Source organism: Tupaia chinensis, unplaced genomic scaffold (genome assembly GCF_000334495.1).
Source record: "Tupaia chinensis unplaced genomic scaffold, TupChi_1.0 Scaffold139484_1, whole genome shotgun sequence".
Classification (NCBI taxonomy): domain Eukaryota; kingdom Metazoa; phylum Chordata; class Mammalia; order Scandentia; family Tupaiidae; genus Tupaia; species Tupaia belangeri.
Window position 1 is genome coordinate 561,384 of NW_006199369.1, and position 22,188 is coordinate 583,571.

The 22,188-nt window shown below is 39.3% G+C and overlaps 1 protein-coding gene across 1 annotated transcript in view; it reads left to right on the top strand.

The window, feature by feature from the left end:
* Nucleotides 1-22,188, top strand: part of ABCA13 (ATP binding cassette subfamily A member 13) — a 500,786-nt gene that overhangs the window by 86,536 nt on the left and 392,062 nt on the right. The window contains 13 exon segments of the mRNA XM_014593022.1: nucleotides 905-1,019; nucleotides 4,545-9,322; nucleotides 10,953-11,065; nucleotides 11,068-11,211; nucleotides 11,213-11,359; nucleotides 11,362-11,781; nucleotides 11,783-12,164; nucleotides 12,167-12,250; nucleotides 12,253-12,426; nucleotides 12,429-12,686; nucleotides 12,689-12,764; nucleotides 14,086-14,195; nucleotides 20,639-20,757. Of these exon segments, the coding sequence (XP_014448508.1) occupies nucleotides 905-1,019; nucleotides 4,545-9,322; nucleotides 10,953-11,065; nucleotides 11,068-11,211; nucleotides 11,213-11,359; nucleotides 11,362-11,781; nucleotides 11,783-12,164; nucleotides 12,167-12,250; nucleotides 12,253-12,426; nucleotides 12,429-12,686; nucleotides 12,689-12,764; nucleotides 14,086-14,195; nucleotides 20,639-20,757 (6,920 nt within the window).

Genomic DNA, 22,188 nt, shown 5'->3' on the forward strand with positions numbered 1-22,188 from the left:
CAAATTCTGGGGGGAATAATAGTTTGTTCTCACCACCAGCTCTGCCCTGTTTCTGACTCTAATTCCATCTTATCAGCTCATCCTGTCCACTGAGTTCTCCTTCCTGTGCCATAGGCTGGGTTCTCTCTCTTTTTTTTTTTTTGAGAAGTTTTTGCCATATAGGGCACGTGTGCTCGCCAGACAGACAGAGAGACAGAAAGCGAGAAATCACCCCCTAGGGGGCATGGCCACACCGCAATCCTTCTCCTCCATTCTCCTCTCGGGATCTTGGGCACGCACGCAAACACACCCATCATGACTTTTAAGCCACTGGGTCTGATATGCAAACCATGGTCGACTACATGGTAGTCCAGCGACATAGCCATTACATCAACTGCTGGTCTCAGGTTGGGTTCTCTTAAGGCAGGAAGCTAACTGTAGGACACATCTTGTTTGTTTTTTGTCTTTTTGTGGATTAGTCTCCCACATTGTTTGATGGCTAGTCTCCCACATTGTTTGTGGCACTTCATCTAGGCTGAAAGTAGAAGTCAAATTAGAAGGATTGCTAACCCTCCATTGAAAGTTTATTTACTTATTTATTCAGAATGAGTGAGAAAGAGAGAGAGAAATTGCACCTCAGCAGGGTCTTCATGCCATGATTCATCCCCATCCTTTGCCAGCCTGGATCACAAGCACATGCATGTATGCCTAAAATGCTCAGGGAAGCCTTGGGGTGAGCCTGGGACTGTTCCATGCGATTCAGAATTGCACTGTTGCATTACTGCTGCACCATTGTGGGTAGTTCCAATCCTCTGCTTTCAATTTTCAACTCCATTAGGTGAACTACTATAGCATTTTTCACTATGCTAGATTAGGCTGTTAATTCTCAATTTGACATAAATATATGAAATTCTTTTCTATTTAGCTTTCTCTGAGGAATCTCCTTGTTATGAAGAAAGCATGAATTGGAACAACATCATTGACAATTATTTTGCATTTTTGAATAACCTACTCACATCTCCAACAGCTTCTATATCCAGGTGAGCCAATAGAATTCAACTTCCAGGTCTTGATTTAACTGTCATCTGAAGATAAGAAAAGCCTAATTATAGGGTATGTATTCTTTAGAATGTATGAGCCTGACTTAGATATTAACCCAGTGTTTCATATGAAGTGTTAATAAACATTTGATTAATAAGATGAGTGACTCAAGTGTCAAGTTAATAGACTACTGCTCAATGAATGTTGAAAGGAAACACTGATTTTAGTAATAAGATTTTCCATCAATGGCAACATGATTTATTATAAATATCCCTCAAGTAATGTGTTTCTTTGAAAAAATAATCTTATCTAGCCATGTCAAGTTTAGAGATGACATCAAGGATTTAGATTCCAGAGACTTTTAGGGGAGAAATAATCTTTGGAACTAGATCAGCCAGGTTGTTTCCTGCTCTCCTCTTTCAGCACATGCGTTGGAATAGAGATTTTCATGTATGGTTATGGTCATCGTTTTAAGTTTAAAGGCATACTTATTTGTGGGTTGTGTTGAGATGTGATGGGATAAGAGCTTTGCATTAGAGCAGTACCTCTCAAACTTGAGAGCAGATCAGACTTATCTGGGAAGTTTGCTAAAAACACAAAGACCTGCACCTTGGTCTGTATATACTGTGTCCTTTGTGTAGGACCCAGAATTCTGTATATTTAACAAATTCTGTAGGTGGTTCTGATATATACCAAAGTTTAAGGACCATTTGCTACATCTGAAATTTGTTCCTTTTAGGAAATTTTAAGTTCAGCTATTAGTAAGTACTGGAAAAGGACAATTGGATGGATCCTCTGTAGAATCAATCTCTTACTCATGTCAGATTTATATTTTCTCACTTTATCAAAAGCCTCATATATTTAATAGCTCTGGAAAGACAGCAACCAGGTAGTGCTCCAAGAACAGGTTTAATTTTATATTTGTAGACCTGTAATAGTTCATACATTTCTTTCATGATGGGAGCTAGATAATATGAAGTTGATTTATTGAATTTAAAAAGTAGGCATTAAATGCAATTAATATTAAGAAAGAGGAACACAAAATGAGAAAACATGGGCTATGTCCTGATTATGACATATAATAATAATAATGTGAATCTGCTAATCTTATTAAAAAATAGTGTGGTGGGCCAGACCATGGCACCATGGCAAAATGCAACACTCTGTAAGGCTGACCCACAGAGGAAAGCTACAAGCTTATGTTGGGTAAGCTCCCTGAAGACCCAGGGTACACACGTGCCCCGGTGCCCATGATCTGAAGCTAGATGAAGATGGGGGTGGATCGTGGTGTCAAGACCCTCATTGGGGGTGCTGAGCTTCTGTCTCTGACTCTTGTGTGTACACATGTCCTCTCTGACACATACACACAAATTGATGAGTAATTTTTCTATGAAATAGAAATAATGATGTGTACCTCAAAAAGTTGAAGGAATGAACTAAGACTGGTTGTCACAGTGCTTTATAAACTTTAAAGTGATGTGAAGAATGTGACAATATTACTGCTGATAGTACTCCTACTACTTCAAGGATTGCTACTCATACTGCTTGTACTCCGCAACTTTTTCAATTCCCAATACAGATAAGGGTAGCTCTGTATTCTCCACTATCCATGCTCACTCACTTGTATAGTAGTTGCTGTGTATTACTTTCATGCAGGGCTGGAAGTAGGCAAGATTTATATTGAATTCTAGCAGGAGCACATTTTTTTTCCTGATGGATATCTTCCCCAGGAATTGCTTCCAGGTAGCCACTCTTTGTCCTACATGTAAGAATGAACTAAGTTTAGTGCATTATCATTTATTTTTTTGGTGCTCATATCTCAATTGTCAGAGAGGAAAAGAACATTTTTTGTGTTTGATTAAAAGTTTCAAGTAAATAATACTTTATTTATTTACTTATTTTTTTGGAGAGGCTTTTGCTATAGGGCACGTGTGCTCGCCAGAAAGACAGAGAGAGACAGAAAGCAAGGAATCACCCCCCTCCCCCCCCCGGGAAGATGGCCATGCTGCAATCTCTTCTCCTCCATTCTCCTCTCAGGATCTTGGGCACACATGCACGCGCATCTGGCATGAGTTTTAAGCCACCGAGTCTGGGACTCAAACCATGCTTGACTACATGGGAGTCCAGCGACATAGCCATTACGCTAACTGCTGGTCCCAAAGTAAGTAATACTTTAATTCATTAATAGCCTACAGAGGTCAAAATCTGTTTTCTACAATTCTGAACTTTTTTTTTCAGAGAGAGAGAAGAGAGAGAGAGGGAGGGAGAAAGTAAAACATCATTCCTCCCCTGAGGCCACACCACAGTCCTTTCTCCTTCATTCTCCTCTTGGTATTTTGGGCACATACACATGCATACCCAGCATGTTTTTCAGGAACTGGATCCTGGACTGAACTTGAAATACAAAGTTGGTCCTGTGGGACCCAGTGCCTTAACCACCATGCCACCTGCTGGTCCCGTAATTCTGAACTCTTAAAGTCTGAAATAGAAGCATTCCTTATAGTTGGTATCATGACTCACTCAATAGAAATTTGGTTTGAAATTGTGTTAATATCTGAGTGACTGGGGTTGTGCCAGTCTCATTTTGAGGTGGAGGTGGTAGTATGCATCTGATATCTGTACCATTACCTTGCTATCTTTCTAAAGTCTGAACATTCTAAATTGCAAAATATTTAGAGCCCTAAAGACTTTGAGAGTGGACCTGTAAATTCTGAGTTAGTAAAACTAGTTCTTTAAGAGTAGATTCTATACAAGATTGGACTTATGGTCGACCCTGTAGTGCAGTGGTGAAGTGCTGTGTGTGGGAAGCCAGATCCCACATGGCCAACTACTGTTTGAATACCATCCCTGGCAACTTGGAAAAGTACTCCTGGTATGTTTGTATGCATGCTTGAAATCCTGACAGGATGAAGAAATGGAGTGACCACACCCCATTGGAGGGGGTCTCTCTTTCTCTGGAGAGTGCGTGTGCTCTCTGGTAATTAAAAAGTAAATAGGTAAACATTGAGGAGAAGGCACTCCACCTAAAATAATGAGTTTCAAATAGTGAGGTGAATAGCATTTTTGAAAGAGCACTGGAATTGCATTCTGGGATAGGGAATTCCATCAACTTTTCTTAAGTCATAAAATCATAAAGGTATCAATTTCTGATTCATTCAAATAGTGATTTGGACTATTTCTACATCCCAAGACATTTTGAGACTTGATGTGGAATTGAATCCTAGGATTCTTCTGGTATAAATAGCAAAATCATCTTTAACAATTATACAAAAGAAGTCACAGGGGAAAATAATGTGAAATACATTCTTGTGATTGTGGAAAATACATTTTAAGCTGAGTATTTATGACTGAATTGTGGATTTCTAAAATGGTTGTGTTAGTTTAATTTTCATGGAGAAGTATATTGTGTAGTAAGGGTTTCGTGTATCTTTTACTATAAGTAAATGGGTATTACCTTGCAAGTTTGGTAAATTGATTTATTTATTTTTCTTTCTGATACTAAAACAATTATGTTGATATCGTAGGGCCTTAAACTTCATAAAGCGCCTTCTAGTGATGGAAAAGAAGTTGAATAACCTTGAGGCTGAACAAACACATCTTCTTTTATCATTTGTGACATTTTTGGAGAAATTATTATTGCCTACTCTTTTTGCATCACCCGGTAGCACCGAATTCCATCACCTCCCAACTCTTAAAGAGAATATTCTGAATACAAGTATTTTATGGGTAAATCATTTAAAGAGTTTAGAGGGAGACCTATCTGCTACTGATTCTCAGAAACTTTTGAAAACTGGCCAAGAGATGATTGAAAAAATAAAGACACTTAAAAGTCGCTGGATGAGGAAGGAATCCAGAAATATTTTGAAATTCATGGAATTACTGTTTTCTGAAGTTAATCCCAAACTACTAGAATTATGGCTCTATGGCTTTTCAGAAGAAGACAGAGCTAAGTTGGAAAACTTGTCTACAGTTTTAAATGTTTCTTTTCCAGAAAATGAGAAGATCCTTCATAAAGGATTTAACTTTTCCTGGTTGTTCCATTCAGAAGGGCATAAATCACCAGCTATAAATATGGATTTTGTACATTTGAGTGAAACCGTAATTGATAGTCTTCATCAATTTGGATTTCTGAGGCAAGAACAAGTCTCAGAAGCTCTGGAAACAGTTTCTGCCGTAAGAAATGCATCTGGTCTCTTCTCAGCCCTATCTGAACCTCAAAAGCAAGAGCTTTATGCCATTTTATCTGACATATACCTAAATGTCTTCAACAGTAAGGATTCAGCTTTACTTCTGCAAATATATTCTTCACTTTACCAAAATATTTACAAGTTCTTCAGCATTCAGAGTAGAGAGTCTCTGCTCACTTTTCTGACACAAATCTCAAAATGTATTTTGGATATCATAAAGCAATTTAATTTCCAAAATGTCAGGGAAGCATTTGCATTTTTATCAGAGATAGCGGGAATTATTGTGGGAACTTCTGAAGCAACTTATTGTGAAAAATTGCTCTTAATTTTTAACTTTTTGGAGCTCCAAGCCCAATCCCTGATGTCTACAGAAGACCAAGAATCAGAAGTGATTCATGCTACACTGACAGGCCTTAAGCAGCTCTTCATACTGGATGAAGATTTTCGCATTTCTTTATTTCAGTATATGAGTCAATTCATCAATGGTTCAGTAGAAGCCCTACTGGATAGTGAATGCTTTGTTTTGAATGATAAACACATTTCTTCTGTGAATTATTCAACAAATGAGAGGTCTTCACTTATTCTTCCATGGGCACCAATCTTTTCAAACTTCTCTGCAAATGTCAGTGCGTTCAACCAGCTTATGGCTGTTCACTGTACCATTTCATGGCTTCAAATGTGGACTGAAATCTGGGGAAGCATATCTCACCTATTTAAGTTTGACAGGAATATTTTCACTTCTCTTCACATTGGTCTGACTCAACTTTCTGATGAATTGGAAAAGGATGTAGCAATGTCTAAAAGCTGCCAAGGACTGTTCCCTACCCATCGCACTGCTAGGCTGATATTAAATTTGTTTAAAAACGTAACTCACATTGATGATATCCATAATTGGGATGATCTCCTCGCTCTCAGGGATCTGTTGGTTGCATTGGGCAATGTATTAGTTACAGTAAAATCACAGAACCTGGACCAAGTAGAGAAATCTCTTTTCACCATGGACACTGCCTTTCATCAGCTCAAGACATTTCCATTGAACACAAGCAAAAGTAGAGAGTTTTTATATTTTCTGCTTGGAGTATTCTTTGAAAATAGCAATACCTCAAAGTATATAGATAAAAGTGTAAATTTGATAAACTACTTTCTTTCAACTAATACCACAAATCATGGAGCAAAACTTGAAAGTAGCGTCGCTGAGCTGAGAGAAACAATATTATTTCTTAGAAATGTGTCACGTGACCGAGATTTATTGTCCTGCGCTGCCGTTTTCCGAAATGTTACTAAACTTATTTTAGAAGATGACTTATTATTTGTAAATACTTCACAGAGGATATTTCATATTCTCACCATGTTAAATTCCACAATTTCCTCTGAGAACACAATTAGCAGACTGAACGGATGCATTGCATGTCTAAATGTCATCAACCGTCTGTATGTGATGTATAACTCAAGTTTTGCACAAAGCCATCCTCACAACATTTTGAGGAGTTACAAAGACGTGGAAAATAAAATGAACTCTGTATTGAAAATTGTAACTTGGGTGTTAAATACAAAGCAACCTATTTGTTCATTAAATGAGTCAAATACAGATTGTGTAAATATTTATTTGAAAAATATAACTGACTTTCTAAATATTATACTTACTACAACCTTTGAAAAAGAGAAGGTACCAATATTTGAGATTTTATTAGCTCTTTTAAATGATTCTACAAACCAAATAAGGATGATTATCAGCAACTTAACAAGAGACTTTGATTATGCATCTCAATACAACTGGAAACATTTTACTGAATTAATTTTGAGACCCATGGAAGTGTCAGATGAGATTCCTTACCAGTTTCAAAATATTTGGCTACATTTAATCACACTAGGAAAAGAAATCCAGAACCTCGTGAAAGATATTTCCCCACACATCCTGGAGAAGTATTCCTCTTTCAAAATGGAAAAGATTTTTAGTCTATTTGCCACCAGTCCAAAGGAAAAGGACATAAACAGTTTAGGCAATTCAATTTATCATTTAGCTAGTTACCTTGCCCTCAATATCTCTCATAATCTCCAAAATTTATCTAGAGTAGTTCCAACTGAAATAATGAAAGCTGTGGATCTTGGTGTTCAACTGATGAGGGATGTGTTCAACTCCTTAATGCCCACAGTTCTTCATAATATTCCACAAAATACAAGTCACATTCAAGTTCTAAAGAGAGTAACTTCTCTCATGCGTAGTCTCAAGAAGGCTGACATAGACCTTATAGTAGATCAGCTTCAACAAATTAGTGAAAGCCTAATGGATTTCTTTAAGAATATCAGCAGATTAGATACTGGCGATTTAGGGATCAACTTGATTGTTGGCTTGATGGAAAGATTTGTCACCAGCTCACACTCCTGGAACGTTAATCATCTGTTACAGCTGTCACGCCTGCTTCCTAAAGGCGACGTGGATTCTGTGGTTGATGTGTACTACGTGCTTCCTCATGCTGTGCGGCTCCTGCAGAGGGTAATTGATAAAAACATCACAGAGGCCCTTAAGGACATCTACAACTTCACACTCCTTCATGGGATAAGCATTTCAAACAATACCAAGGAAGACTTTGCTATTATGATAAAGACTCTTCTGGATACAATTGAATTAATATCAGATAAACCAGATACTGTTTCAGAGGTTTTAACATGCCTTGCTGTGCTTTGGTGCAGAAATCATACAACTTCTGGATTTCAGCAGAATCCAAAGTTAGAAGCCTGCAATGTCCACGGGTCTTTATCTTCTTCTTTTTATAGCAAAGTGGCCAGTATACTTGACCATCTCCACTTATCTGTGCAAGGTGATGGTTCACAATGTTCAGACGAAAGCACACAGGTGGAAATAACCAACAAAGTTGTCTGTGCAATTCATGAGTTAGCAGACTGGAATTCTATTCTTCTAAAGCTGTTTGAAGTCTTCCATATTAAAACTTCACTTGTGGAAGCTGTGCAAGAATTTTGGCATAAAGTGTTACCATTTGTCCCATCTTCTGGAAATCAAAGAAAAAACAGTATCTCTGCACTTTGTCCTGGTGGTCCCATAAAGCAATTTGCTTTGAAAATCATAGAAAAGCTAAAACATGTCAACTTTACAAAAGTTACATTAGGTGAAAACATCCTTAACAAGCTAACATTTTTAAATCAGATCCTTAACATTAGTAAAGATACAGAAACATATTTTCAAAAGAATATTTCCTTAGATTTGGGAAAGATAATAAAGTCTATTTCTGAGGACTGGGACCTAGAGAATGCTACTTATTATCTATTCTCTCCATTCATGATGCTTCTGGATGCAAAAGTTACAGGAAATAGTTTAGAAGCATTATCAAGAATTATTAAAAAAAGTGAAAAGACTCACAGCTTTGAAGAACTATGGCTTGATTTTGAACAGACCATGAACAACCTAACACATGACCTTAGTATCAGATACCCAGTCTCTGAAATTAACAAGGAAATCCAAAGTGCAAATTCAGTGGTTCTTCAAAACATGACTGTGCAACTTGGCCATTTTCTGGAAATCCTGAATTCATCATCATTGACGACATCAGAAAACAATGAAGATTTTCTATTAGTCATCAGAAGGTGGCTTCATGAATATGCCGATGAAGAGTACTCCAGGATGATACAAACACTATTTGTTCTTATGGCCAATGATAGTTCAATGGATGATCTCACCTTGTTGATTAAAGATGTCACAACAGTTTTGGGCTATCTGAAAAACATTTCCAGAGAAGGTGAACTTGATGTTGCTTTTCTTACTCATCTGCTAAATCCAGGACAGCTAACTAATTTCTCAGTTATTCAGTGGCTTTTCGAAAACATCCTAATTAACTCAATCAATAACTTAGCTGGGAGTTTTCAAGAAGCAGTTCCAAATTTAAGTGATATCGACCTTCAAGTAATGAATTTCATTAACCTCATCTTGAACTACACACAGTCAGAAAATGGTGGGAAAACAATTCTCTCTCCAAGAAGCCTAGCGGGTGTTATGGAACAGTTTTTGAAAACATTCTTCTCCTTTTTACTAAAGGAAAATTCTGAGACCAAAGTATCTCTTCTGCTAAAAGACTTCCACAAAGATGTTATTGCAGAGATGAGGTGAGTCTGCTTTTGCTTTGCATGGTGCATGTAGTTGTGATGTAATCCCAAATCACTTTGTTGTCTCCAGTGTAGAAATGTCAGTAACAGCACTTGTATCTAAAGTCTTTGAATGATCTTTGAAACAAATTTGCTTCAATAAACATTTTATCAAAATATCAAGGTAAAATAATTCTGATGACTATCATCCAGTAGTAAGCATATACCTAGCCCATAACAATTAACTCCATCTTGTTCCTTTTACATTTTTAAATTATAAAAATAAATATAGCATCCTATTTTACATGGAATTTCTAGCCCTCCTAGGCCAGAAACATACTAGAAAAGGCACTCTGGGACTCTTGTTCAGCCCTGCCAAACTGACATATTACAAAGCCATATCAGTGTCTAAGAGATTTACTAGCATGTAGTCAACCCTTGGTAACTGTGGGAGGTTGATTTCAGGACCCTCATAGATACCAACACCCACGAATGTCCAGGTTCCACACATAAAATGGCATAGTATTTGAACATAATCTACAGACATCTTCTCACAAACATTGAATCAGGTCAAAACTACTTACGAGTAAGCTACGCACCAGACACAGTGTAAAGCGAAATAGATAAAATTCTTCAGCATCTTTCTTTCAGAGAGCTATCTCTTTCCCCATTTTAAAACAATTGGTGTGGCCTGGTTGCATCTTAGTTTGGCTGAATCTGTGGGTGTGAAAACCATGGACAGAGAGAGCTTGCAGTAGTTTTAAAATTCAAAAAAATACAAACATGTTTACCACATTTTCAGAGGCACTTACATCATGAATCTCTGCAGTTATTTCAGCTTCTTTCCTTTTCTTTCCCCTTCCTTCCTTCCTTCCTTCCTTCCATCCTTCTTTCCTTCCTTCCTTCCTTCCTTCCTTCCTTCCTTCCTTCCTTCCTTCCTTCCTTCCTTCCTTCCTTCCTTCCTTCCTTCCTTCCTTCCTTCCTTCCTTCTTTCCTCTCTCTCTCTTTCTTTCTTTTCTTTTTTCTTTTTCTTTCTTTCTTTCATTTTTTTTTTTCCAGACAGAGCTTCCCCATGTTGCTATCCTCCTAAGCCTCCCAGCTAGGACCACAGGTGTAGCTACCATGCCTAGTCCTTGTCAGACAGGGTCTGACTGCTACTCAGTGCAGTCATCCTCCTGCCTCAGCCTCCTGATATGCTAGGATTACAGGAGCTCACTGCTGCACTTGGTCTTTGGGCTGGGCTAGGTAGGAATGGAACATGGGCCTCCCATGTGGTCCCAGCCTGTGCAGCATGGCATCTTATCAGCGTGCACCACAAATTGGGCCTCACCATTTCCAAAATCAGGAGTATGTGACTTTTAAAGTTGTTAGGTTTGAGTAATCACTCTTCTTATTGTTTGACAGTAGAATATTGTTTCATCTGGAATTATTTTAGCTCATCATCTTTTACACAGTATTACTCTGCTATCTTGCTGTTATATACATATTAAATCATAAAAATCTCTATATTTTAAACTTTCTCTCACTAAAATATTAAGCATGAGATTAAAATATTGGGTTGTTAGAAAAGTCATGACATTTTTTTTTGTTTTTCTATGCAAAAATTTGTCATGCATGACTTTTTCAACAATCCAATACATATATATTATGGTTTTGTCCCAAAGGATAAAATTCTAGAAATTCTGAAATTGGATCAGTTTCTTACCTTGATGAAAGAAGACAGATTGATGAGCATTTTCTCAAGTTTAAAGGAGACCACATACATATATATCTAATCAAAGACTTATTTATATTAGACAGTGGATAATTTTATTTTGATAGTCACCAAGGACTAGAGTTTATGTGACGTTTATTTAATACCCTTTTAAGGGAAACGTCAATGAAAAATGAAACTGAAAGTAATTTGAACTTTTCTTACAGTGGTGAGTCAGCTGCTTTTCTGTTTCAGTAGTTCTGAGTTCTTTAAACTCAATCAGGATCTTAGGTCAGTTCTTTGCATTTTGAGAAAAAGTTCTACGGAGGTAGCAAGTCTCATGGATACTCTTATAAACTCTTCTAATCAGAACTTTGCAGTTTGCATTCTACACTCCAAGAAATTCTACTTGCTAGCCTCACTGATTTGCTTTTCTTTATTAATAATTTTTTTTTTTTTTACTTCCAAGGAGCAGAGCAACGTTAGAAATTAACTAAGAGATCTGACAAAGAAAGTCGTGTCCTGGAATCCCTGTTAGAAATGTCTAAGATTCAGACCATGCTGTTAAATGACAGTGCGTAACTGAGAGAAATTGTCACATCAGTGTGCTCCACCATGAAACTTACTCAGCTAGCCAAGAAAGTGTTGGGGAAGATGGCTGTGATTTTTAAAACTCATGCTATCTTCAGTGTCATGGGCACTCTGAAATTCTTTGAAATTCTCTTTTCCATTATGTGACAAAATATTCAACATCTTGTGAAGGAAATAGCTACTTCAAAAAAATTTAGATTATTTCACATTTAAAAATATATATGGTCTATTGATACCATTTCTTGACTTGACCCTAAGGATGACTGGGGCCAAACCTAATATTTCACAACCTTCTGATATTTTAAATGTATCATTAAGTATATTTTCATATTTGAACCAATTCAAGAACTTTTCTGATATTTTGGAAGAAATTGGTGAATTTTAAACTTGTATGAGTATCACTTTGGGAGATGCAGAATGTCTTGTGATAGCATCTATTAATGGGCCTCAACTACTCTCTATGGATTCTGTCAATGTATGGGAATAAATTCTGAATTGCTTGGTTCCTATAAATAACATCACCAACCAAATGGACTTCTTGCATCTTCATCCAATTTCCATTCAAAGTTGCTCTCAAGTGGAAAATGTGAAAGAATTAGTAAAGTGATCATTTTTTTTTCTAAAATGTTAATGCAGAATAGCACAGAAGTAGGGACTTACTTAAAGAGGTGACTGAGCTCACATTAGAAGTTCTCTGGAAGAGTTTAAGAAAGGATGATTGGGATGTTTTTAACCTACTGCTGACATTTGCTCAGCCTCCCAATGACCATTTGGAAACCTCCAGAATGGTTGCAGGGAACTTTAGTGGAATTAAAAGTGACTATGGAGGTGATTTGAGTAAAGATTTAGTATTATTTTTTTGACTCATCTTTTGGTCAGAGTATAACTCATCAACAGCTTGAAATAACGTATTAAGAGAATAGCTCTCATAGGAAAAGAGTTCCTCCTAAATGACACTCAGTGGGTAAATTCTATGAGAGCTTTTTTCCAGCCAGTTTTTGAGATTTTTATTAACACAACTACTGGAAAGAATGTCACATCAGAAAAAGAAGTGAGGACCAATAAAGAGATCACTGATTTTCTTTATAGCTTCAAACCATTATGTGTTTTGAGAAATACTTGAGGGGATTATTTATATTGACTGAATACTGGCAAAGAGTCTCACTGACAAATCAAAAGTAATAAAAGAATAATTCACTTCATTTTTTTTCCCTCCTGCAGTCACTATAAAATAAAAACACAGAAGAATTACATTGAACCAGTGTAAGTGGTCCTTCTCGACTTAACTTCCATTACACTCTGAAGTCAGCTTCAGCATGAATGATTTCAATTCAGTCCTTTCTTTTCACTATTTACTCTATTATTTGGCTTGATATGATTTGAATCTATGAAAAATTTTTCAAAAGTAAATTATTTTCAAATATAAAAATGCCTTGCTTTATTCACTTGTCCCAAGGCTAGACAAAAAAAAAACAATTTTTCTTTTGCATACTCTGGTAGCCAAGAGTCCTCCCATTTGATAGGTAGGAGGAGTATGAAGCCACTCACTTCACACAGAAAGCTGTGCTTCTGTTGTAGCTAACCACAGAGAGGTGCAGGCAGTGGGTGGCTCCTCCCCTTGTTAGTTCAATCCAACTCCACCTGGTGGATCCACCTGCAGGCCCTCCCCTCCCTGGAAGTGGAAGGTTTCAGTGGAAATCTGATCCTCTTGCTCTAACAGTAGACCACTGCCCAGGTGGGAGGGTGTACGGAATCCAGGGATGCTGCACCTGCCCTCTCTGCCCTCTCTGAGTGTAATAATACTATCTGGATGGTCCATGATCCTTGCCTGCCCCTGCCTTTCTCTTAATCCCACGTGCCCCTCATTCATTAGATGGATAATCTAAATGATTTTCTGTTCTGTTGCTACAGAGCAGGACCTGGAACCCAGTGATTTTCTTTTATACCTTGGTAAGATGTCCTTAGTCATGAGAACAGGTGCCCATGGGCACAAAGAGCCATCACTACCTCAAAATTTGAATGCTGGCTCTCTGAAGTTTCTGCCTCATCCATTGGCTTTGATGCCAAACTGAACTGTTGATATTAGGGCTCTACTCTGCATTTTCTTCTGAACTAGATGTGATCCTGTCATTCTCCACCAACCTCAGCCTTATCTCAAATTTTTTCAGTTCTCAACAGAGACTTTACATCTTAGCTCTATGGACTATCATATCTTGATTCTAATCATTAGCCTTTGCAAATCAAGATAATGGACCAAGAAAAAACAAATGCCAGCTTTACTTGCAACAAAACCATGCTTTGAACTTAAGTAAAAGAGTCCAAAGTTTTTCAGAGGCCTAGCCTATGCTATCTGTGTTCTCGTGTTCCTAAAAACATAGTTGAGCAGGGAGGATACTACCTACATATGTGTTATGACATGATCTCTACACAGTAGAGATGCACTGAGTTGTGGATTTTCACTCTTTAATACCATTGTCTGTTTTTTTTTTTTCTCCTAAGTGTTACTGGAATATGTCAAGTTTTCCAGCAGCCTGGGAAGCCCTCTGGAACCATGGAGATGTTGCAGAAAGTGAGGATGGTGTTTTTGCATGTACTCATCATTTTTGCAGGTGGGCTGCTATGTAAAACTACATAATCGTCCTACGCCAATTTTCAGAGTTTGGCTGCAGAGAGATGAAGAGAGTGCCTGAGTTTCTTTCAGAACAAAGCAGAACCTTAGCCTGGCTTCCAGGCCCTGGGGAATCTGGCCCACCCTTTCCAACTTCATTCCCACCACTGGGAATCTCTGCTCAGCCAAGTTTTTTTTTTTTTTTTTTTTAAAAGAGGTTTTTGCTATAGGGGGCATGTGCTCGCCAGAAAGATTGAGAGAGACAGAGAGACAGAAAGCGAGAAATCACCCCCCAGGGGGATGGGCATGCTGCAATCCCTTCTCCTCCATTCTCCTCTTGGGATCTTGGGCATGCATACACTTGTGCCTGGTGTGAGTTTAAGCCACTGGGTCCAGGACTCGAACCATGGTCGGCTGCATGAGAGTCCAGTGACATAGCTGTTACACCAACTGCTGGTCCCTCTGCTCAGTAAAATTAAACCGTTTCCTCCTACCCGTGTACCAGGCTTTCTGATCTCTGACCTTGCTGTTGAGATGTGTTTCCACTGTCTCCTTGACCTTAGCTGGGCTCCATGGCCTTTAGTAGGGAGGTGGCATCTTGTCTGAGAACTGCCCCATCCTCTTTGCTGGCAAGGACCTTGAGGCAATTTTTTTTTTTTTGAGAGATTTTTGCTATAGGGCACGTGTGCTCACCAGAAAGACAGAGAGGGACAGAGAGACAGAAAGCGAGAAATCACCCCCCAGGAGGGATGGCCACGCCACAACCCCTTCTCCTCCATTCTCCTCTCAGGATCTTGGGCACACACGCACACGTGCCCGGCATGAGTTTAAGCCACCGGGTCTGGGACTCAAACCGCGGTCGGCTACATGAGAGTTCAGCGACATAGCCATTATGCTAACTGCTGGTCCCCCTTGAGGCAATTTCTATCAAATATAATATTTCATTCTCTTATTTCTTATATTTTTCCCCATGTAGAGTCAACCTTTTTTTTTTTTTTAAATAAAGCTTATTTATTTATGTACTTCATGAGAGAGAGGGAGCACTCCTAATATGGTTTTTATGCTTTGATCTACCCCCAAACTCAGCCAGCCAGAGTCCTAAGTTTGGTAGGTACAGGGAGACCATGGGATGTGAACCTGGGACCTTCCTGTGTGGGTTCAGCATTGCAGAATGTCGCATTACCACTGCACTAGGAAGAAACTAACCCAGGGTCATGTGGTGAGAGTGAGCAGTGGGGAAACAGGAGGCTTTGTGGGAGGCATCACTGAGTGGGGGCATTTCAGGTGACATTTGAGTGATCATGTTCACTACTATGTCCACCCAGGATCTGGGAAAATCTTAGAAAGGTTGCATGGATCAGCGAGTGAGTGCTGGCATGAGACAGAGAACTTTTTGCTGTCTGTGTTAATCCACACCACCTACCACGGGGCCAGGCCCAGGTGCTGGGCCTTGGCCTATGGTGTGTAACACAGTAGACCGCCTAATTACACCATTGCTTCTAGGTAAGACCTATTGCTCCCCAGGCGCAGAATCAGAATGGGCTCTTACAAAGGAAGAAGTGAGACATTCCATGTATGAATACAATTCCAGTGGTCACATGAGGGGGGACTTGTATATGTTTTTATTTATTTATTTATTTAGTTTTCAGAAAAATCTCTATTTCCAACTCAAAGATATCAGGGATAGTATAAAAAATAAAATATTACAGATCAAAGAACCCATTGGGAAGGTCAATAAATAACTACAGCCTGTGGAAGTGTGCTGCAGTGAAATTTAAATCAATGCCTTTCTGGTTTTCGAATACCTATCCAGCATATTGAATTCAGGCATGTTTGAAGACATAATTATTTTGACATGTCAGTCAGCTAATGTAATAGCTTTTAATGAGTTAAACATTCATTAGTACCTAAATTCATATTTATTTTGCCATTCTGTTTTGCAGCTGCTAAATTAATACAGCATACTTGAAATTACATTAGTAACAGAAATTTTTTAGTTTTTATGTTTTATCTCAAGGAAATTTAAGCGTGACTAACATTTAAACTGCTACACCACTTTCCTTATTAACCTGTCACTCCATTCTGTAGAATAGAAGGACAGTGACAGATCCAGAAAAGGTTCTAGGGTCTTTCAGTTAAAATTCAGAATAGAATGGACCAGGACCAGCAGATGGAATAATAATTATGTTGCTGGACTCCCATGTAGTCGACCACAGTTTGAGTCCCAGACTGAGGCTTAAAACTCATGCTGGGTGCATGTGTGTATATCCCCAAAATCCTGAGAGGAGAATGGAAGGGAAGGGATTGCAGCATGGCCATTCCTCCTAGGGGGTTATTCTTATTTTCTCTTTCTCTGGTGAGCATATATGCCCTATAGCAAAAAAAAAAGCTCTTTAAAAAAAAAAAAAAGATAGAATGGACCAAAAGGGGCAAACAGCTCTTTCCTAAAACACAAGGGAGTTAGCAGTGAGGGCTGTTATGATTGGTGAAAACAAAGTTATTTTTTCCTAACCATAGAGGTGAGTTTGGTATTTCCATGAAGGAAGTTATTGCTTTTCTCCTTCTGGTTTGATACTTTAAATATGCCAACAATTTCCCAAGAGCCTAATAGGCCCGTAGAACCAGAAGAAGCTTCAGTGGGCATCTGCTTGAATCTTAAAACTTCACAAATTAGCAAACTGTGGTATAGAGTGTGAGCAAGTTGTTCAAGGTTTTAGAGTGAAGAAATTAGAGCCCCTCTTAAGAGAAAGAGACTTGGGGGCATTCAGTCAGGCAGGAGGGAGCAGAATGGAGGGGTCTGGAGAGAGCTGACATATCTGGAGAGCCAGGACAGATGTCTGAATGTGTCGCCGAAGCCAAAAAGAATAACCACAGCAGGTAGGAAGGCAGGAGTCAGGCATCGAAGAAGCAATATGAGGTGGGGGAAGGGGGGACTGAGAAAGTGGAAGGGTAGGAGGCTTAAGATGGGCTCTTGCTGGTGCTAAGAGTTGCTGGATGTCCTGGAGGGGTTGCTTTAAGGGCAGGTTGCAGATGATATCAGATCCAGGGCTGACAGAGGCCAGGTGACCTGCAGCCCATAGTTATTCCCATAGCTTTACCCTCTCCGATCTAACCTTGCAGATGGGGATTGGTCACCATCTAGTCTATGTGTTTATGGTGCATGGAGGACGCCCAGGACGGACACATCCATGACATGCCCAGTACCAACATTAAGTTGGCCTTCTCATGGTGTACTCTCCACTCTTCTGGGTTTGAATGGAATGGTTTCTAAACATGTTGTCTTCCTCAGAGCAGAGGGTCTGCTCATGCTCAAAGATTAATACTGTGATGTTCAACAACACTTTTCTTACTCCATTGTACATTTTGAAAAATAATAAAGGGGCTTCGGAAGAGTGAGAGAAGGAAAAATGGCAGAGAGAGTTGGCAGAGAGAGATTTTTGATAGGGCCTTGCCATGTTGCCACGTTGTATTCCTCTTTCCCAGCCTCCCAGTTAGCTGCCTCCATAAGCACAGGCCTTCCTGGACCTGTTTGTGTTAGACTGGGAACTAAACCCAGACCTCCCTTCATGGGGCCTCTGCCATTGTACAGTAAAATCCTCCCACTCATGCCACTGTGGCTGGGCCATACATTTTCAAAAACAGTTTCTTTCTATGAGAGAGAAAGAGGGAGATACAGGTAGCCCCAACAGGGTCTTTATGCCATGATCTGTCTCAGGTGGTCTGGATCATGGTCATCCCTGTGCCCAGTGTGTACAGAGAGGTCACTGGAAGTGAACCCAGGACCTCTCCTAGGTGGATGCAGTTCTGTTACTGTTGTACCATGCCTCATGCTCAAGAGATTATTTAAGACTTGCTTTTTCTACAATAATGGGCCTATCTTCAAATTCAGTGAAATAAGATTAATAAAAAAAGAAAAACAAACAAGGTATCAAAATGGGATGATTCTAGAAAGCATGACTTTGGGTATAGGGTATCTACTCTTCATTGTATATGGTTCAAAACTGTTTTTTATTTATTTTTTTAATGATAGAGAGTACATGTATGAGAAAGAAGTCCCCTTGACAGGATCTTGTTACACCACAGACTCAGCAGAACCTTGAGCACACAGGGTTTCCACTTCCAGCTGGGTGAACCTATGCGCCAACTTGCTATGGACAGTGCCACCAGGCTGAGCCAAAATAAACTTTTTGTAAATGAATAAACTTTATTTTTCAGAGTAGTTTGAGATTCATAGGAAAATTGTGAAGAAGGTGCAAAGATTTTTCCCACATGCCCTCTGACTCCACTCATGTACAGCTTCTCCCTCTACCAAATCCCACCAAACTGGTGCATTTGCTGTAGTTTGTGAACCTTGTTGACACATCGCGATTATCCAAAGTCTGTACTTTATGTTAACGTCTATGCTTGGTGTTAAACATTCTATGGGTTTGGACAAATGTCCATTTGTGTGTATCCACCATTGTAGTATCAGGGAGTTTTGTTTCCCTAAAAATTCCCTGTGCTCTATCTGTTCAACCCTAGTTCCTGGCAACCACTGATCTTTTTACTGTCTCCAAAGTTTTGCCTTTTCCAGAATGTCATACAGTTGGAATCATACTGTATGTAGGCTTTCTAGGCAGACTTTTTTCAGTTAGTACTACTCAAAACTTCTGAAAACTGTCTTCTAGAAATAATTATTTCAGAGTCAAGATTGCATTTTTATTTTTCTAACTGAAAAAAAAAAGCTTTTGTTCCTCATAAAATGCTTCTTATTTTCTGCACTGACCAAGCATCTAGAATGGATAGGCCTTGTGCTTGGTGCAATCAGTGACAGAGAGCAGGGTGGGAAGATTCCACTGCTGGGGGCTTGTGCTAACAGGTCTGTCATGCAATGGAAGGTCAAGCAGAGAGGTGCACTCACGTGGATCTACACAACCAGAGAGAGAGGGGTCCGATGGTAGAATTCTGAGAAGTAGATGGGCTCAGGAGGAAACAGGTGTCTTGCAGAGGTACAGACAACCGTGACAGATGGCAGGGACAGGAAGGTGGAGGTGCTGGAAGCTGCAGGAAGGTTTGGGATGCAACGTGGATCCTTTGTGCAGATTCCTATAGCTGATAATCTCCTTTGGGGAGAAGTCCTGGGGCTCAGAATAGAAAGTAGCTTCGAGGGGTAAGATGGGGGTGGGGTCTGTGAGGAGCCTGCAGTATCCTGGGCATGGCCTGGTGGGGTGCTGGACAAAGGGCAGAAGCTAGAATTACTGGGAGGTGGAGTTGGGAGGATGGAGCGTTGGTTGGCTGTGAGGGCTAAGGCTAAGGAGAGCCATGGAAGACGTCTAGGATGTCACCTGGGAGTCACGGAGGATGGAGAGGCTCACAAATAGGTTATATATATAATTTATCCTTCCAACTGGGCACTTTTGGGACATGTGCCTAAAAGAGGACATGGTTAATAGTTACTCTAGGACAATAAGGGAATACTCAGACTGTCCTGGGCAAACTGGGCTGATGGGTACCCTGCCTACTGGTGGTGCAGTATGTGAAAGTAGAGAAAGGAGATTAATTTCTTTTTCTTTCTTTCTTTCTTTCTTTCTTTCTTTCTTTCTTTCTTTCTTTCTTTCTTTCTTTCTTTCTTTCTTTCTTTCTTTCTCTCTCTCTCTCTCTCTCTCTCTCTCTCTCTCTCTCTCTCTCTCTCTCTTCTTTCCTTCCTTCTCTTTTTCCTCCCTTTCTTCCCTTCCTCCTATGCACATACTCTATCATGAATAAAGAAAGAAAACTACTTAGGGTAATGCCAGACCATACTTGCTGAGTAAATGAATTCATTTATCTATAAACAGTAAGCTACATTCATGTGATTCCTAATGTTGAACCATTTTTGCATTCATGAATAGGCCAAACCAAGTTGGTAATGATATATGTTAATCTGCTGGAATACATTACTAATTTTTTTAGAGTTTGCACTTTCTCTCTCTCTTTCTTTCTTTCTTTCTTTCTTTCTTTCTTTCTTTCTTAGATATTTTTCTATAGGGCATGTGTGCTTGCTGGAGAGACAGAGACAGAAAGTGAGAAATCACTCTTGCCCAGGGGGCATGGCCACACTGCAATCCCTTTTCCATTCTTCTCTCAGTATTTTGGGCACACACACACACACACCCAGCATGAGTTTTAAGCCACCAGAGCAGGGACTCGAACTGCAGCTGACTACATGAGAGTCCAGCAACATAACTATTATGCCATTCGGTGGTTCCAAGGACGTTAATTTCTATACAATCAGTTAGGCCCAGGAAAAACAAAGTTATATAGTTACACTTGAAACTCAAATGAAACAGCCTCCCCTTTATCTTCTATCTTAATGGTTTGAGAAAACTTTAAGAATTTGTATCACCTTGAATCTTTAAAAAATGATTTTGTGAGTGATTGGTTCAGAAAAGGCTTGTTTCCTAATTACTTCTGTGTTTCCTCCTGCAGAAAACCCTTCCTTGACTAAGGACATTTTGTGTGCTGCTGTGCACTGCAGGGAAGGCAGGATAAGGCATCTCATTTTGTCGGCTATACAAGGGGTCACTTTGCTGCAGGACCACTACCAGGTTTGTTCTCTTTCTATTTCACTGAATTTTATTAACATTACGATTAGTCTGTGCAAGGCAGTCAAGTTATTTCAAGCTTTCTGCTTGGTCCTCACAACCATAGCCGCTGCGTTGTGTAGAGTTACATAGGGTGTTAGGTCTGCATTTTAAGTGCCACCGTTACCCTACTGTGCTCTCCCTGTGGTGTGCTGGGGTTGACCTGTACTCAGTCCTGAGAGCTGATGGCTAGATTTTCAGGAGTTTTGCAAGCTAGTTGTTAGACTAGACATCATTACCAATCAAAATATATAAACATATAATTAAAAACAATAGCAATAGATATTCAAAACGTACCCCTTTCTGATTAGTATGCTGTTACATATTCTTCTGAAATTACTTGCATATCTATATGATATAAATATTATGATGTATATATACTATGGGATAGGGTAAGACCTAGCTATATGTATTAAATTGTATCTATATGATGGAAATACTATATGGCTGGGGGTGGTCTTCAAAAGTTAGTGGAAAATCTGTATTACGAAAAAACTGTTAATGGATTTAAAAATTTTTGCACCAGCATATACTTGTACTTTAATTCTGGCTTTTTGGTGAACTTTTGAAGTTCTCTGGCATAATTTTGTGCTTCTATGCAGTTCTTTCCAACTCTATGGTCAGTGATGTAATTCTAGTAGCTTGAACTAGCGAGATTTGAACTAAACAATGTGAGAGTATTTACACCATGGAAATTGGCAAGTGCTACAAATCAGATTATATTTTTTCTTGAGATATATATTTTTTAAGTTTATTATTTTTTCTTTAATGAGAATGACAAAAAGAGGGAAAGAAGAGAGGGAGAGACAGACAAGCACCCTTGGCAGGGTCTCGAGATCCTCCCCTTCCCTTCTCAGCCCACCAGGACCGTGGGGACATGTACCTAGTGAATATAGGTCAACAAGGGAAACAAAACCATTGTCTTCCACATGAATGCAGCATCATTCAAGCAGTATATTACTGCTGTGTCGCTGAGCTGGCCCATGGAGCTAGTTTTCAAATATTTGCCAGTCTATCACTGGCTCCAACTAATGACATACACTGGCAGGTTCCAAGAACTGATAGCTGAATGGAAACTAGCACGGCAATTTCCTTTTTATTAATTTGGATAAACCTCTGACAAGCTCTCATGGAAGGTCTCCAACTAAAACAGGGTTGAAGAATATGACTTTTACATGGAGTCCTCTCTCTTGCCCTGAAGTTAAGGCCCTCTGAGCCTGAGGCAGGCTTGCTGAAGAAGTTTGGGCAATGGCAGTATTTTTCTCAGAGGGAGTGAAGACCTGTCTTTTTTCTCAGTCAGTATAGTTCTGAACTGAACAGTTTCCATTGCTTTTGTGGTATAGAATTTCTACCAATCCTATGTCCATTAAATGTGGATCACCACAGAAAGTAGGG